Source organism: Denticeps clupeoides, chromosome 12, assembly GCF_900700375.1.
Source record: "Denticeps clupeoides chromosome 12, fDenClu1.1, whole genome shotgun sequence".
Classification (NCBI taxonomy): Eukaryota; Metazoa; Chordata; class Actinopteri; order Clupeiformes; family Denticipitidae; genus Denticeps; species Denticeps clupeoides.
The window spans coordinates 19,106,152-19,124,147 of record NC_041718.1 but is presented as its reverse complement, the minus strand read 5'-3'; the positions used below and the strand labels follow the sequence as shown (position 1 = coordinate 19,124,147).

General features: G+C 47.0%; 2 protein-coding genes across 2 annotated transcripts in view; one reads left to right on the top strand and one right to left on the bottom strand.

Annotated features, from left to right (window-relative positions):
- The window catches only part of LOC114801018 (kinesin-like protein KIF21B), a 9,391-nt gene extending 8,559 nt beyond the window's left edge, over window positions 1–832 (top strand). Inside the window, exon 7 of the mRNA XM_028998963.1 lies at window positions 796–832. Coding sequence (XP_028854796.1) covers window positions 796–832 — 37 coding nt within the window. The remainder of the gene's footprint in view (window positions 1–795) is intronic.
- Window positions 833–13,358: 12,526 nt separating this feature from the next.
- Window positions 13,359–17,996, bottom strand: part of LOC114800617 (metabotropic glutamate receptor 4-like) — a 143,281-nt gene continuing 138,643 nt past the window's right edge. Inside the window, exon 11 of the mRNA XM_028998229.1 lies at window positions 13,359–14,703. Within this exon, the coding sequence (XP_028854062.1) occupies window positions 14,660–14,703 (44 nt within the window). The 3' untranslated portion in view covers window positions 13,359–14,659. The remainder of the gene's footprint in view (window positions 14,704–17,996) is intronic.

Here is a 17,996-nt window from a genome sequence, read left to right as displayed (position 1 = left end):
AAGCACAAATATGCCACTCAGGTAATTGAGTATTTGTACTTGGTTACTTCCTGTCTCTGCTGAATATACACTAGTTCACCTCACTGAACCCAAGCAACACACACACACACACACACACACACACACACTTACGTATGTTGGCCCAGGTACAATTCCTTTCTAAAGGCACTCATTTTCTCAGCCTCCACTCACACATCAATCTTTTTTTTTTTTACTCCACCCAAATCCAGCAAGTGTGTTTCGTCTGTTTCCTGCAACGTCCCCTCCAGCAATCATCCGGCCCCCCGCTACCAGCACTTTGTTCTCTCGGTGTGAGTAACACACTTTATTGATTCATGGCTTTTCGGTTCCATGTAGCAGAACATTATTACTTCATTCTGCTTGGTGTTATATTTCTGGAGTGTTGTGTACGGTGCATTGTGCCTCTTTTTGACGTCGCCCTCCATCTGGGTTCCACATTGTAATGCCGCGCGGGGCCGAGCTGAGGAAGGAGCACACGCCCGACATTTTAAAACATGTTTCAGAAACGGAAAATAAATATGTGGGGTGACTGGTCACGAGAGAATCATCGCTTTTCATGGGCCCGAGACCCTAAACACTCTGTACTATATTTACTAAAATGCAACTTGGAAAAGACTCCTTAATACTATCATTTATTCCTTTTTCAGGAACATAATCTTGGACTGGTCCAGAGTTTACGGATGTTACTCGGGGCGGAGGATAACGAAGTGACAGTGTGAATGAGATTCATGGTTTATTTGCTCTAACACTATTTTTCATGCCCCGCCTGTTTAGATTAACAGAGACGGAAAGCAGGCGTTTCCAGCATTAAAGCCTGGCATAGAGCATCTCTCTTTAGTCAGGGCTGGTTGAGGATCTGAGGCCTGGTGTCAGGCTCCGGCGCGTTCCTGAAAATTGAGACGTCAAGGGGCGCGGCCCTCCGCTGCCCATCAGCTCTAATGGGAAAGCTTCCAGCCGCCCTCCTGGCCGCATCTTCGCTCCAGGCACGTTAACGAAGCCTCTGGTCTCCTGTCCTGCATACGAGGGCGCGGGAGAACCGCCTTTCCTTTCATGTGGCCTTCAACATCTCTTATTCACAATATTCATATCACAGAAAAAAAACCTAATACAGTTTATGTACTGAATTAAACATTTTAGCCTGTGAACCATTTCATAAATGGAAATGTTAAAAATGGCAAAGCTCTTTGCCCTTATGGTGGCATAAAGAATGGCGAAGCAAAATGGCCACAGCACTCTTTACCCTATTGCCATTTCTAGCCACTTGCAGGACCAGACAGGACCAATTGAAAAGTCAAATTTTCTTAATAATTTAAAACCGCATACAACCGTTTTCCATGCAAAAGAGGAGGAACAGTTGAACTCTCTGGCCAATCAATTTCAGCGTTGGGATAAGACATACCGGTGCAACTGGGTGGCCACGCCCTGCTGCAGATTCGACTCGGCCCCACTGTTTACAGCGAGCCTCAGCGAGGTCTTATATATTATGGCGGTCCTAACAGCAGCAGACAAGCACGCTGGAGCAGCGATTCATCACGGCGCGGGCCGCGCCGATATATCACACTGTCTGGGGTGCGTACTTCTTTATGCTACCTGTCTGGTGCAGCCCTGTTAACCAGTGAAGGGCGGCACATAACTCTGCCGTAATAATGGCCCGGCGCAACATGCCGATGATGGACGAGGCCCTCTTGTAAAAATGTATTTCCTACAAATCACACTTCTTTAATGGGAATTTCTCCATTAGGCCCTGACGGATCTTCTCGCCAGGTGACTCTGGGAGGGTCTGGCTGCGAAATGCGGGCGGGGCAGCAAGATTATCGCCGGCAGGTATTTTAATCAAGAGCAGCTTAAGGCCTTAAAAGCTCTTCACCCCTCTTCGGTTTAATAACGGTCAGGCGCTCCTCTCCCTTCAGTGCGGTTCTAATCAGACACGTCCATCTCTGTCAGGCGACGTGCGATCGTGCTCCCGGCCCGAGTCCTGACCTCATATCACTAAATCCTTGTTCGTCACTGAGAATCATAGGCCAATTTTTCAGAGGCGTTCACTTCAAGCCGAATGTGTCCCTTCGTAGGCGATAATGGCGCTCATCCTTCGGAGTTATGGGCTGAAGGGTCTCACCGGCTGCTGTTGGTACAGACGGTTACGGCCTCTAGTGCACCAGTGTTCTCCGCTACTCACTGCCTACCAACATATTACTCATGAATGAACTCAGGGATGGAAAATGTATAAGAAAATTTTAATACAGAAATTATGTGGTTTATCACAATCTCAAGGATCCAGGGCTGAAATTAATGCTGAAAATTGCATTAAGTGCAACACAATAAAATCAATTAGTCTTTGTTTTTTTAAATGCATTCATAACTGAAAACTTTCCAGTCATGATAGGAAGCACCGTTAGATGTGTGGTTGTGAAGATTTTAATATTAATGGTCTCCAAAAGCAGACATTAAAAAGTGTTTCTGAATCGATCCTGGATTATGCCCATGATCAACAATAATGAGATTCAAGATTCATAATTTGCCACATACACCATAACACAAGTACAGCATAAATACATTATCTATAATATTTTTATATTCTTCCACACTCGTATTGGTTATTTGCAGGAAATACGGATATCTAGCTTGAAGCAATCCCTGCATTGAATGATTTAGAGATGAAACTTGCCTGTTTACTGTATAATATGAAGCCCACTCTGTTTGAACTGAGCCCCCAGACCAACAGTAAAAGTATCTGTGTGCTTATGATGTATGACTTTGACTCACCGGTAGCGCTGCTTTGTTTGCCGCCTCGAGCCGGGCGCCGAGGTCCGTTTCTGTAAATAGAAATGATTCATGTCGATTCTGGGCCGTGATATGAATGAGACGACATCACAAATGACTACCTGTGGTGTGTAAATAATCCGAGCTGAGGAGGACACGCGGGACATGCATCATCGTCCAGTGCAATCCACAAACACAAACAAGCTAAATAAAGCACCGGTGTCACCGTGATGGAGTGATGTCACGTTCCGGACCCTGGAAATGGGCTGGAGGAGGGATGGGCTCACTCCTACCGAATGTTCCCACCAATCCAGCCACATTCCATCAGCACTGCGGTTTTTATTGAAACAAATATCATTTTCTACACTCGTTCAGACCAGCGCCACGGCAACGGTGTTGCACCGTTTTACACTCGGGAAAAGAATGGCTTTATCGGCCGGCGCTGAAGGCTTGATCTATCTCCCCGCACTGCACCTTGTTGTTCCACTGCAGTTCATTTATAACGGGAGCCGCCAGAGGCCTGCTGGGTGGTTTATAGCTTCCGGCTTCCTCTTCCGGACATTTCCTGCCTGTTTCCGACAAGACCTCACCGCTGCGCTGACCGGCAGTTCAGTTTAAAACGTCGATGCCCTTGACAGGGACATTTGGAGAGACGATGGCTGAAGATCGACTGAAATGTTGCATTTTGTTGTCGAGCGTAATGAAACCGGCTGATTTAAGGGAAACGTTGGCTTCACGCGATATCGAAGCAAACGCGGTGACGGAGTCGGGCCCTTCACATCACGTGGCCGCTCAGGCATTGGTTCCGCCGTCTCTCATTAATGCGCCTTATCAATAGTGCTTATCTAAACTCAGGAACGTTAAGGAATCGCCGGGGCTGATTTATGACGCGCCGCCGCGCCGCCGACCGCTCATACGGCAGGAGATCCATCAGCTCTGTCCGATCGATATCCATTTTCTGCTTTCTGCATGAGCCGGCTTTAAATTAACGCGCTGATGGGTTAACAGGCCGCGGGGCGGCCCCATTACGCGCTCGGGCCCCATGCGAGTGCCGAAACCTCCAGCGGACAAGCGCGGTGAGGTAGTCGGCCCGTTTGCGGAACGAAGTTCCTCCAGACGTCGGAGGAGAAGGTGAAGTCATCTCTCAAGCGGCGCCGAACCTGTCAGAGCGAACGGGCTTTATACGGCGGCCGCTTCGGGGAGTTTATCGATTCAGCGGTCCAGACATCAAATGCGAGTTTTAATCCTTCATAAAAAAGTATATTTCTGCCCGTCAACGCTGCAGGGCGACATGCGTCTGGAAAAAAGCGTCCGGCTTCGTAAAACCGGCGGGGACAAGAGGGGGAGCGCGGCCCGCGCCAAGCGCTCTGCCCAATTACCCGGCTTGTTGGAGCTCCGACCACGAGCGTGCCAGGATGGTCTGTGAGGGGACGTTTCATGACCATGCACTGGAGCGCAACCCTGGGGTCTCCGGCAGCGCTTCTAATTAACCAGATGCACACCTACATACTCATCCCCGGCGGCGGCCGCGCCGACAGGGGCTGCTGGATGCGGGTCGCTCCTCATCTTCTCACGCGGAACCGTCCTGCGCTTCAGAGAGAGCTGCAGGGTGCTCGGCCGTCCTGCGCTTCAGAGAGAGCTGCATGGCTGCCCACTGCTTACTCAGGGTGATGGGTTAAATGCAGAGGACAAATTTCACTGTGTGCACCGTGTGCTGTGCTGTATCACATGTGACAATCACTTCACTTTATTATTATTATTATTATTAAGCCTGGCGCGTGGGCCAAGTTGCAGGAAATAAAACAGGTTAAAAACAGTTAACGACTGTAGTGCTGCATTCAACGGTCAATGTTGCATTTATGAATGCAGAGTTATGACATAGAAACATGTTTACATTATTTCAGTATAGCTTGTAAAAATTTTAATGCCCTTGAAGACTGACGTTTTGAAGTTAAAAGGAGAAGAAGATCTATCTATCTATCTATCTATCTATCTATCTATCTATCTATCTATCTATCTATCTATCTATCTATCTATCTATCTATCTATCTATCTATCTATCTATCTATCTATCAATCACACAGCAAGTCATTTGCAAAGAAAAGTGCACAGAGACAGAGAAGAAAAAAAACACGACTTATAAGCCTCTGACATTGACGCGTCGATTACCCAGTTTTTCAAGTTAATTGTGACCCACGCCCACTGCCAACACCAACATGCACATTATCGGTGCTTATTGTTTTGCTTGCTTTGTTTGCCCTTAAAAGCTGCTTAGTGCACTTTAGTGGGAGGTGATGAACCGGGAGATGAACCACGGTGGATGTCAAATTAATATTCACCCGGGCAAATGGGATAAGGCTTTAAATGGAGGTCAGTGGCCTCTGTGCAAACAGCAAATGATTTCTCGGCTCTGGGAAAATGTGCTGCACTGGGAGGACCAGCTGACAGGTTACAATAAGAAAAAAAAAACTACAATCAGAACTGCAAAAAAAACTATTTCCTCAAGACTACCTGTCGGCAAAAATAACCTCCTCGGCTCCCATTTCCCACATGCTGCTCACCGGGGCAACGTTCGAATCCCAGCTGCCCAAGAAACTCCCGTTTCATGCTGCTGGTGGAGAGGAGGGACACGGGAGACGTGGGAGACTCTTCACCGCGCTGAACATCTGCTCTCTGCGCCACGCAGTATTTTTAACAGCGCGCACGTCGTCCATCATCTGCCTGCTCCGAGCTGCCGGTGTGTTCTTACAGGCTTCACGGGCTGAAAGCTTGACAAATGGTGGACAGAATGTATGAAATGAGGTCCGCAGAAACCAGAGCACGGGTGAGGAGGCCACAAACAAAAACATTACAGCTTCCATAATGAAATAAAACATCACATGGACTTACCGGGCTGCTGGAAAAGTGCTGGGAGCTGGTTTGAGCTGGTCTTACCTAGTATCACAAGCATGAAAACACAACTTAAACTGGTCAAGCAGCTTTACCAGCTCAAGCTGTTGTTTCAGCAGGGTGAAGATGCCGTCATTTAATTCATTAGACCATTAATCCCCATTGCACACCATTCAGAGCCCAGTATGACTGGTTTAAGAGGCTTAAGATGGCTGACCAGCTAGTTTCACTTGGTTCACTATGTATGTCACACCCTCCTGACAAAAAGAGTTTTGGTTTGGCCCAATGTTTACCCTCAAAGTCATTTACTTGACTCAAGACGTCTTGACTGTCTTGAATCGGCAGGACTCAGAAGCCTGGTTGAAGTCATTTTCGACCATCTGTCGGGAGTCGGCTGCAGCCTGAATAACTGAGATGAATTCAGCAAAAGAGAGCAGATTACAGAGCACACTGCAGTGACTGTGGGATGGTAGGTAGAGGGCATGATTAATGAGATGCCCATGTGAAGTGGTCCATCTCAGCTTAGTGGACTGTGTTGGGTAAAGAGAGGGATGTTCATTAGACCGGTAGCTTCATAGATCACTTCACGTACGAAGATCTAGTCGGTATGCAGAGTCCATAGCATTTTATGTCTACTCAGCACCATAGGGCCATATTGATGAATTCTCCCTCCGTAATGGAACCAAGGACATGGAGAATTGACCTATAAGGTTGAAATAAAAAAAGCATGATCATTACTGCTGTGGGAGAATTGCTCCCACAGTCTCTGCAGTGGGTTTCCAGAAATATCTAGGTAAACACAGTGACACTTAAGACTATACACAAGATACTAAAGTGCAGATACTTATTGAAATGACTTTTCAAGCATATGACTGGTGAAATGTAGAACCCGAATCCTGAAATGGTACGAAACCACATTTACATTTGTGGCATATCCAGAGCACCTTAGAATCTGTAGTTAGAGGAACAGCCACCCTGGAGTCACTCAGGGTTAAGTGTCTTGCTCAAAAACACAATGGTAGTAAGTGGGGTTTGAACCTGGGACTTTGTGGTCTTCTGGTTCATAGGCCAGTGTGTTAATCATTAGGCTGCTACCATCTGCCTGTGCAGGAGGCTGTTCACCGACTGTTAACTAAAGATGAACTGACTGTCCCAGAGCCAGGGTAAGAGACACAGTTGGGTGTTTCAGCATTGACGTGAACTGTAAGGGGCACTTAGTCAGGCTCTTAATGACATCTAATAAAACACTGACACTTTGCACATAGTGAGCACAGACCACATATTATACTTTTCTGCATTGACTTATGTACTTAACAAAAAGTGGAGACCACAGTCACCGGACCTGAACCCAATCGAGATGGTTTGGGGCTGAAATATAGAGCTGGACGCCAAACAAGGAAAGTGGGACGTTAGAGTGCCACTTACAGATGTGGAGGGGGGTTAAAACAGCATTCAGGCCGTCTTCAGATAACGCTCCTGTGTGGGTGGCACTATGGGCATTTTTTTACATGTGCATCCATGCTGCCCTGACATCAGGATTGCATGGGCACCGATCGTTTTTGTATATTTTGGAGCGGAGCAAGGGTCACCCTCATTTTGCGAGGTGCGGCTGCTCCAATAAGCAGCTCACACAGTAAAACTCGACCTTGAAGTTAGCTCCTTATCCGATTTGTCATGGTTGCCCGTTCTAATCCCGATCGCCCAATGTGCCACTGAGGTGCCACTGAGCAGATCACCGTCCCCACACACTGCTCCCCGGGCGCCTGTCATGGCTGCCCACTGTTCACCAAGGGTGATGGGTTAAATACAGAGGACACGTTTCGTTGTGTCACCGTGTGCTGTGCTGCAGTGTCTCACAGTGACAATCACTACAATCACTATGAAAAAACTACAGATTAAAAGCTCTAGGCCTCTGAAAGCTCACTTGTTTAGGGTACTAATAGAATAGTACCAACTAATAACTTTCTGGACATTGTTTCATTTCACACCTTTACATGGGAACTTTGCTCATGTGCATGTATGATGAATATGACATTTCTATGTAAAATAATTAGTATTGCAGCCTGCTGAGCAGTAGCTGCGAATAAGGAGCTAAGTTCAGCATCGTTTTGTACTCTTAATTCCATCACCACCCATAGTGTGAGGCCCTGGGTTGTGCCTGCTTTCTGCAGCGGGGCTGAAGACTCACTCCTGTCTGAAGGGAGGGAGGACGAAGCGCTTCCAAATAAAGCACACTCTCATTCATAATATTCTCGATCCAAGCTCATTATGTCACAATTCAATTTTCTTGTGTTGTGCGAAATGGAAAAACAAACTGAATCTGGGCACTAAAGAGTCAATTCATTAACATTGTGGTGGTACTCGGGTTGGAGGATGAGTGTTGATACTGTGCAAAATGAACACAGGTTGAAAGGTCAACGCCCTGTATGTTTGTCTGGATGAATTCAGCATGCTTCAGAACACAGGTTTGTGTTACGTCGCGTGGTCATGTGATGTGTGGTCTGTGTTCTCTGTCTTGTTTGTGTTTTTCCTTTTTGTAGGAGGAGCCTGTAATTTACGGAACTCCTCCCATTCCTGACACTGTTGTGCGCCCCCTTCAGAGTAGGGCCATTAAAGATGGCGTGGGACGGGAGAGAGGAAAGGAGGAAAGGGAGAAGGGGCAAATACGCCAGACGGATTCCCAGTTCCCAGGAGTCTAACTGGTGCTTCAAGGCTGGAATTGTACTGTTTCGATTTACTAAAATGCCGTTTCTCTGCCTCTTTCTGACCTAGACCAGGACATAACATAAATAATTCTTAATAAGTTTGTGTGTGTGTGTGTTGGGGGGGTGGAGGGTGTGGAATTGGGGGGTGCCGCCCTTGCCCATGTAGACGCCATTTTTTTCGAAACTGAAAACCTGTTTTGAGAAAAACCTTCTCGTGTGGACGGGGCTTTAGTGCTGATCACCCAAACCTTTCCATCCATGTTCAACTTTTTTCAAAATGAATTAAACAGAATTTTTGTTTGTATATTGTTGAACCTGAAGCTCGTAGGGACCCTGCCCTTGCAATATTTTGCACTTATTTACAGAGATGGAGGGGAGAGAAAAGCGTACGAATGAAACACCGGCCAGAAGAGGCCAGATCCCCGTCGCTTTCCTGCACGCGGCCGCCTCGGCACAATTACCCTCGACCGATGTTTGTTTTAAGTGAGTTGCTGAACGGCGCCCGGCCCGCGTAAACCCCCCAAGCGGCGCTGCGGCAAACGCCCGCCGTCTCTGTCCTTCAGAGGCACCACAGACGAGGACACGTCGTACCTCGAACGAGACAAAACCCTTCTAATCGTAATTACAAGGGACGCGGGGCCGGCGGTGGAGCAGCAGGCCTCCGTTTGAAGTGCCGTGTGTGGGACGCGTAATTGCCTGGGTGGGGGCATTTCATGTTCGGGTTTGTTTTCCCCCGCTTCATTACGGAGCTCGACCGGCGTTCAAACGAGCGGAAAAAAGGCCCTTAATTCATATTTTCTGCCAAGAATGTAAATCAAGGCTTGTTTAATACAATCCACACTGCAGCGCCAGGGCAGTTGACGACAGTTAGGAAGGTTCTGAAGGAACAATTTCACCAAACATTTATAATATTTCCACTCCTCTTTAGAAATGGAATGCTTGTGCATGAGTACTAAATAAAACTTAAATGGTATGTAGAAGTAAACCTTACAAAAACCCCACACGCTCGTCTCAAAAGTAATTTAGTGTCCACAATAATGAAACAATTTAATAAGACATTATTAAGAGAGAGTGATGCATGCCATGGTGATTTACAGGATTACAGAAACCTTCATTTCCACCTCATACGCTGAACAAAAAAAGAGTGCAAATTAAAACAAAGGCCATTATCCCAGGCCATTATTCATTATCTACTGCTTTTTTTCATGAGTCCGATGAATTTTAATATACGATGCAACACTACCTTGTAGTGGCCATAGATCGTATGCAATCCTGATGTCGGGGCAGCATGGATGCTCTTGCAAAAAAAATGCCCATAATGCCACCCACACAGGAGCGTTATCTGAAATGCTGTTGTCCACATGGAACCTGGACAAGATTACACCAGTAACATCACTGCTGGGACCCGGACAAGCTTTCTCGTGTAACATCACTGCTGGGACCTGCACAAGTCCACTTTCCAGCAGTGATGTTACACGTCTAATCATGTCCACGTCCCAGAAATATTTTTACATGTGTAATCTTGTCCAGGTCCCAGCAGTGATGTTACACACATAATCTAGTCCATTTTCCAGCAGTGATGTTACATGCATAAATCTTGTCCAGGTCCCAGTGATGTCACATGTGTAATATTGTCCAGGTCCCAGCAGTGATGTTACAGGCACATCAGTGTAACATCACTGCTGGGACCTGGACATGATTACATGTGTAACATCACTGCTGGGACCTGGACATGATTACATGTGTAACATCACTGCTGGGACCTGGACATGATTACACGTGTAACATCACTACTGGGACCTGGACATGATTACACATGTAACATCACTGCTGGGACCTGGACAAGATTACACGTGTAACATCACTGCTGGGACCTGGACAAGATTACACGTGTAACATCACTGCTGGAAAATGGACTAGACTACTACCCGAGAAGTATTGCTTTTTAAAAGCCTGGTCAACCTTGTGCGTGCTACCAGTGCTAGACTAAGATGGAAAGGATATTGTCTGTAGATGTGTGTGTCTTTGTGTGTGTGTGTGAATAGTTGAATGGTGCGTGTGAGGTCCATGCCCTGCACCAAGTGTCCCTGGATGGGTCCCGACAGACTGCTTAGGAATAATCAATAACGGCTAGTGAGTGAGTGTAAGAGATTATGGCGATTATGACAAGTTATTGTTTATCAAAACATTTGAGCATGTATTAAAGAAAACTGTGGTACGCCTTCAGGACGATTTATGAAAAGGATTTTACATACTTTCACTCCCTGGGAAATGTGAAGCTCTTGTTTGCAGATTTATGCATGAGATACAGTAGGAGCCTCGTAAGGCTGCCCCACTTCTCCACCGCCTTGTCTGTGGCCCCGGGGGACCCGCACACGGGCACACCTGACTTCCCGCCAGTCTCCCCGGGGCTCAATTATTCCAACATGAAATAAGAGAATAAGACGAGACCCCCTTCCTCCTGCACTTCTGACCGCAACCGCTGCGACAGGCCATTTTTCAACCGGAGACAGCTGCCTGCGCACGTTGATGCTGCAGCTCAGAGTTTCTATCTTTTCTTCGTCCTTTGAGGAGGAAGGGACCATGTGTCCACTACATGCGCGTTATTCTCTCCGCGAGACCGCCAATAACTCTCTTAACCAGGCGTTTAACTGCCGCCACTTCCACGCCTTGTTTTATACAGTCAGAGTGTAACACGTCTCCTAGCAACGCACGATGCAGGCCCAGCCTCTTCAGGAGGTTATTATGGGCTGCAGGTGTTGGCTTCCTATTGTGCTGTAATAACTGGCAATTACAGTAAGACGGGGTGCTGTGGAGAAGAAAATATACATAATTTCAGATGGAGATCCAGTGGTCAGCGCTGCCGTGTCGTGAATGGGTGGAATTACTCCAGCAAGCGGGCGGGTCATGTTGTCCCCAGACTGTAATCACGGCTGGTGGTGGAACCCTCTATTTCCTCAGGAGGAAATGGTGGCGTGCCTGTGTGTGTGTGTGGGAGGGGAAAAATAAATCTTTATTGATATTGCATTTACAGGCAGCTTCTCGGGCAATTTTAATTTGTTATTATAAAATATTTTCTATTTAAATAGAAATATATTCTATTTATATCTAAACCTATTAAAATATTGTTAATGGTGAACTCCAGCTGAAATGTTCTTGTTCAGTTTCAGTTTGAATGTTTCTTGTATGTGTGTTCTGTTTTTGCTGCTGATCTTCAGGTCCAGGATGGAGGTTCTGTTCAGGGCTTCTTTGAACGTCACAACTTTGCAGAAGAACCAGAGCTGGTCTCACTGGTTCATGTTAAAATGGTAACATGGTGACATGGTGATGGTGATTTTTACTCATATTGCAGGATATACATGATAAACATTGGGGCCACTGAGCAAAGCACCGTCCCCACACACTGCTCCCCGGGCGCCTGTCATGACTGCCCACTGCACACCAAGGGTGATGGGTTAAATGCAGAGGACACATTTCACTGTGTGCACCGTGTGCTGTGCTGTTGTTGTCATTGTCACAATGACAATCACTTCACTTCATCAGGATTTAAACTGACTCTCTAACACATCCAATAACACACACACACACACACACACACACACGAATGAATGACTGCAGGAGGTGTGTACTCATCTTTCTGTTTATTTGTTAGGAAAAATTAAGAAATGTAGGAGATTTTGTAATATGTACAAAATCCCCTGTGTTCAATGTAAAAAACTATCTTTACTTTGATGTTTTCCACACACACACACACACACACACACACACACACACACACACACACAATAAAAACACTGTACACAATTTTTATTTACAACTGTAATAAGTTGACAGTGGTAAAATGTAGATATGGTGGCTGTAAGAATAAATTTAGAAATATGTGAAAATGAATAAAGGAGTTTTATGGACAATTAGTAGCTGTTACTGCTGTGCTCATGTGCCCATATTTCTCATTTATAGGCCAGCGCATCCATGGTGAAATGGCTTATTCAAGAGATTCATAACCGGGAATATGATCTGTTTGACGTCTTGGGATGCAAATAGCGGTTTCAGAATATGAGAGCGTCCAGTCCGTCTTTAAAAAGATGAGATGTTGGCTGGCGGGAAGCTTGAATCTCTTTTTTCTTTTCATTTCTGCTGCTTTCATCCCCGAACAGGCCTTTTATTGCGTCTTTAATGCGGCTATTTTGTTTGTTCACCGCAGAGTGAAATTAAAAGCAATTTGATACAGACAATGTGAAACTGAACAGCGCTGCAGAAGAGGAGCGGTCTTCAATTTCACAAGGATCCACGCTCACGCCTCCAATTACAGAGCAAGTTACACAGGAGATGCAGCACGTCACCACGATCTGGATGACTACAGCGATTACAGATCTCACCAGCTCAACATTTCCTCAGACTGTGGGTGGTAAGGCCCCGCACACTGACAGCAATGGGTCACCCATGCCGCTGAGGCTTCATTGGGGAATGATCAAAGTCATCCATACTGTGGAACGCTGAGACCGAAGGGTTTAATTCTTCTTGTACTGTCCAACTTGTTTGTTTCTAGACTGGTGCAGAAGAATCGAACCAATCAGAAGACAGAAACAGACCAATGTCATGTCTGAGGGGGGAACAGGGGATGACCAGTTTACTGCAGGGAGATACCATATGGAAAAAGGCAGAAATAATGCACCACACCATGTGCTAAAAGGATGGGGATCTTCTCAGTCCGTGAGGTCGTCTACGCGCTCTGAAGCCACACCTGGTGCTCCTCACACCTGGGAGGATCCCTGTAGGAGGGAAACGGGACCCGGGACCCTCATCCCGGAAGTGCCCTCTACAGAATTGGGACCTACCCAGAAACCCGCGGATACGGGTGACATGACACGCAGACACAGACAATGTCCCTCATACTCAGGGGAGGGGCAAGGCGTGTCATCGGGGTGGAGCCGGCACGGATGTGACAACCAATCAGAACTCGATCAGAAGTGACGATGCTGCTGGTTTGCAAAACATTTTATTAGAAACATTCTGGTATAAAAACATAACATGCTCCATATACTTTATTTTATTTCTTTTTTTCTTCAATGAAATACAGTTCGTCATCATACCGTAGGATCCCAGGCACTGTTCATATTTTTTTCCGTTATTCATTTCTCTCTTGTTTTTTTTTTCTTCTGTCAAATTTGGACACAACGCAAACATCACCAATCCATTGAGTAACATACACGATCTGCTCATTTAGTTCAGGTCAGCACGGACATATTTAGTTCTGCAACACAGATACCTTGAAAATAATGAGGTAAAAAAAAATCAAAAGAAAGAAACAGAAGCTTTAAAATTACATCACACACAGTGAAAACTGTGATGTCAGTGGTCACATGATGTCTGATGCCTCAAGCTGTCTTGGTGTTGATCGGATGAGGCAGGGCAGGTCGTGCTATTTTTATAATGAATAGAATCATCGTTCTTTTTTCAGTTTGTTGCTGGTGAGTCTGGAAGCTGAGTCCAGCTGTGGTCCAGAGCCGCTGGGGTCAGGGGTCAGGGGTCAGCGACGCTCTGAACTGAGATGAGATGACGATGAGTCGGACACGTCAGGCAGTGAAAGCTTCGCAGATGTGAGGGGGGGGGGTCACTGAAAATCGATAAAATCATAAATGATAAAACCAAGACCAGATTCTTTTCATCAACGGTGGGCAAGAGACCAAATAGTCAAACCGTAATGGAACAGCGACTTTTTTTTTGTAAGCATTCCGTTTTTTTATAGTAGTTTTTAAGAATTCAACAACACAACACAGGGATGTCCAAACTAACATGCTTAACATCTGTAAACATTGACCCACCTCCCGTCAAATCATCAAATTACAACCGGAGCCCAGAAGTTCACGACAAACCCTGAATCCCCGCCCCTCTCGCCACATCGGTTCAAAGGTTACTGCTGATTGGTCAATCAGCGGAGCACAAACAAAGCACAGACCTGAAGAGACCCTGGAGTGGAAAGCAAGACACTGAAAAGGGAGAGATAAACGATGACGTTGCAGAGGAAAGGAGTCTTTCTCTCTCCACCGTCACCCTCGTGCATGCACACACACACACACACACACACACACAGTTCTGACTGCCACAGTCCTCGCTGCTTGGACCACCTGAGGAGAGTCCTGCCTGCTGCGGTCCCCTGCTCTTATGTCTCAGAGAGATTCTCAATCCTTTCTGTATTTCCCGGATCCATCCGTCGCCATTTGGTCAGAAGTGCTGCTCTCGGCGGAGTGAACCCGGCGTCCCCCCTCTCCCCGTCTCTCTCTCTAGAGTGCATGATTGCTGTAACTGATGTAGGTCTGTTTGGTGCCTGCGAGAGAAAAGACAAGAGAGAATCTCATTTACAAAGTTCTACATTTTTCTTACGCTGTGAATAAACACCGCACGCCAACGTAGTCTTACTTCACACGTAGTAAGAGCACCTTGCGGATCAGAATTACCCAGGCTGCATCAGTACTAGTACTAAGTGGCATTTTCCATCAGTGTGTCTTATACCACCATGCTCTGCAGGAACACCAAAACAGGAGGATCTACAGTAAAATTACGGGGAACCACCTGAAAAGGATGTGAGTTCCCCTGAGACGTCCAGCAGAAGCTCTAAAAATCTTTATTTTACTTCCTGTACTTGCATCCATGTGTAGCGGCACGCTAATGGAATTGCACGTTTTATAATGTTTTTATTATGTCTGTGTGAAATCTTAGATAATTTTGCATTAATACACTTATGGTATTTACCAGACGCCCTTATCCAGAGCCGCTTACAAACAGTAGTGACAGGGACAGTGTCCCCCCTGGAGACACTCAGGGTTCAATGTCTTGCTCAGGGACAGAATGGTAGTAAGTGGGGTTTGGGGCAGTGGTGGCCTAGCGGTTAAGGAAGCGGCCCTGTAATCCGAAGGTTGCCAGTTCGAATACCGGACCGCCACTGAGTGCCACTGAGCAAAGCACCGTCCCCACCCACTGCTCCCCGGGCACCTGTCATTGCTGCCCACTGCTCACTCAGGGTGATGGGTTAAATGCAGAGGACAAATGTCACTGTGTGCACCGTGTGCTGTGCTGCTGTGTATCACAAGTGACAATCACTTTCACAACCTGGGTCTTCTGCTTCATAGGTGAGTGTGCTACCTGGCTAATACCAACCCAGTTAATAATTTTATTTGAGGAGGCTCCGTGTCACTGGAAAAGGACTTTAAGAAACCAAACTGGTGACCTTTCACCTCTGAATTGGCTTTTGGGCCACGCCCACACATCACAGTTTGGAACAACATTCCGACTCCTGTTCCCGCCCCTCTGTCACCTTAATGTGACAACAGTGAGGTGAGTGATTAGCGTTCTAACTTCATCGCTCTGATTGGCCGAGTGGCCGGTCAGTGTCTGGAATTCGGCCGCTTCGTCGCGCCAGAACAACTTTAGTTAAAGAGAATCTGGGACTTTTGAGCACGGCAGGTAACCAGGACAAGTCCTGCAGTGGCCCCGGCCGCCACGCTGCATCTGACAGATGTATTTTGGGGAGCGAGAAATGTTATTTTCCCTCCGAGCTCTGTGTCCCCTGTAGCTGTGACAAATGAACCCGATTTACATATTCATGCGCCGTGTTCGGCGGGGATCCGCCGGCGTCCGACCCGCCGCCACGGTGGGCTTCATTAAAGCCCCCCTCCCTCTCAGGCGTGTCAAATCGGAAGGAGATGTCTGGGCAGAAGATGCCCTCCTGATAGTTCTGGTGATCTTCCAGACGCGAGAAGGTTCCTCGTGCCTTCAGCTCCGAGTTCCCAGATTCATCTGAGTAAAACTACAAACACTGACGTCTTCATTTTCTTCCGCGGATGGAGGTACTGCGTTCCTGGAAGGTCAGGGCGCAGAACCGCCCAGGAACCGGCAGCAGCATCTTCATTTGCTGGCTCCGCACGGAGCCTGTGGCAGCGAGATACGAATGTTTACCGCTATTAAAGCCGAGGACAGCTGAAGTGGCGCCGCCAAGAGACACTCATTTCCCCCTCCATCATGCAGAGTGTGTGGAGCTCAACCAACGGGGTTTTAAAAAAATGTGTATTCATCGTGAATATTTTTTTCACGTTTCGCATTAGCCAAACGTTTAAACAGGCCATTAGGGACGATTTTGGCGGGAAACGACTCTCGACACCGGTGCCGCAGCGGCCGGCCTGGCACTTTGCGTCCTCGGCTGGGCTCCGAGGGGCTTCAGAGGTTCCCAGCGTTCCTCCGCGCCGCGGAGGCCCTGAAGCGATGGAGCGACGCTTAGCGCTCGCGCCTGATTTACAAAATTGACTCCAATTTCCCGTGTTGGAGGGAAGAGGGCAGCTAATTTTCCGGAGCCACTGAGGTGGAAAATAAGAGCGCGGGCGTCTCATAAATAATGACTGCAACAGGGTAATAATGGCAGCGAGAGTCGGGGATGATGCAGCGCCGAGCGACGCCGCCGCGGGCGTAGCGCGCAAATAAACAAACTCCGGCCAGACGGAGCACTGCAGCAGCGGCCGGGAGGCACGGGCCACTCCGACACGCTCCGATCGAGATATCTACACCTACATCCACACACAATACCTTCTTATCATCAATACCTACACCCGCACATCCATCATGGGCTCCGGTCTCCACCTACACCACCCACACCCACATCACTGACAGCAACACCATCACCAATATCTACACTCACATTAGAGATGCCTACATACATTTCAAAGAAATCTACACACAGATGTATACATTTGTCTGTGTATATACACTACATTGCATAATACCTTATTATGCAATGTGTTTTCTTTATTTTCAGGACCATTTACGTTGAAGGCATCAAAACTATGAATGAACACATGTGGAGTTCTGTACTGAAAACCTGATTACTGCTTTGCACACTCTTGGCATTCTCTCGATGAGCTTCAAGAGGTCGTCACCTGAAATGCTTCAACAGTCTTGAAGGAGTTCCCAGAGGTGTTTAGCACTTGTTGGTCCAGCTCACCCCAAACCATCTGGACTAGGTTCAGGTCCGGTGACTGTGGAGGTCAGGTCTCCACTTTTTGTTAAGTACGTAACTCCACATGTGTTCATTCATAGTTCTGATGCCTTCAGTGAGAATCTACCAACGTAAATGGTCCTGAAAATAAAGAAAACACATTGAATGAGAAGGCGTGTCCAAACGTTTGGTCTGTACTGTATATATTTAATGGAGAGTAGTAGCACTCCATTACTGATACCTACACCCACATTCATACACCAACACGTCATCCAAAATCATCATACCCAGATATCATGTTAGTAGCATTTACCTGTAATCGCTGAACATGAACACTAAGTAGTGGCCTAGGGCGTAAGGAAGCCGTCTTAATTCCTCAGTGAGCGGAGGACCCACTCGAAAGGTTGCGGGTTCAAATCCTGAACCACCAAGGTGCCACTGAGGTCCCCTTGATCAAGGTATTGTCCCCACCCACTGATCCCGGGGCGCCTTTCATAGCTGCCCACTGCTTACTAACGCCGATGGTTTCGAAGCAGATGACACATTTTGTTGTGTGCCCCATGTGCTGTGTGGCCCAATGACAAAAACAATCACTTTTAAACCCTGGATAACAGGGTCCACACCCGTCTACATGT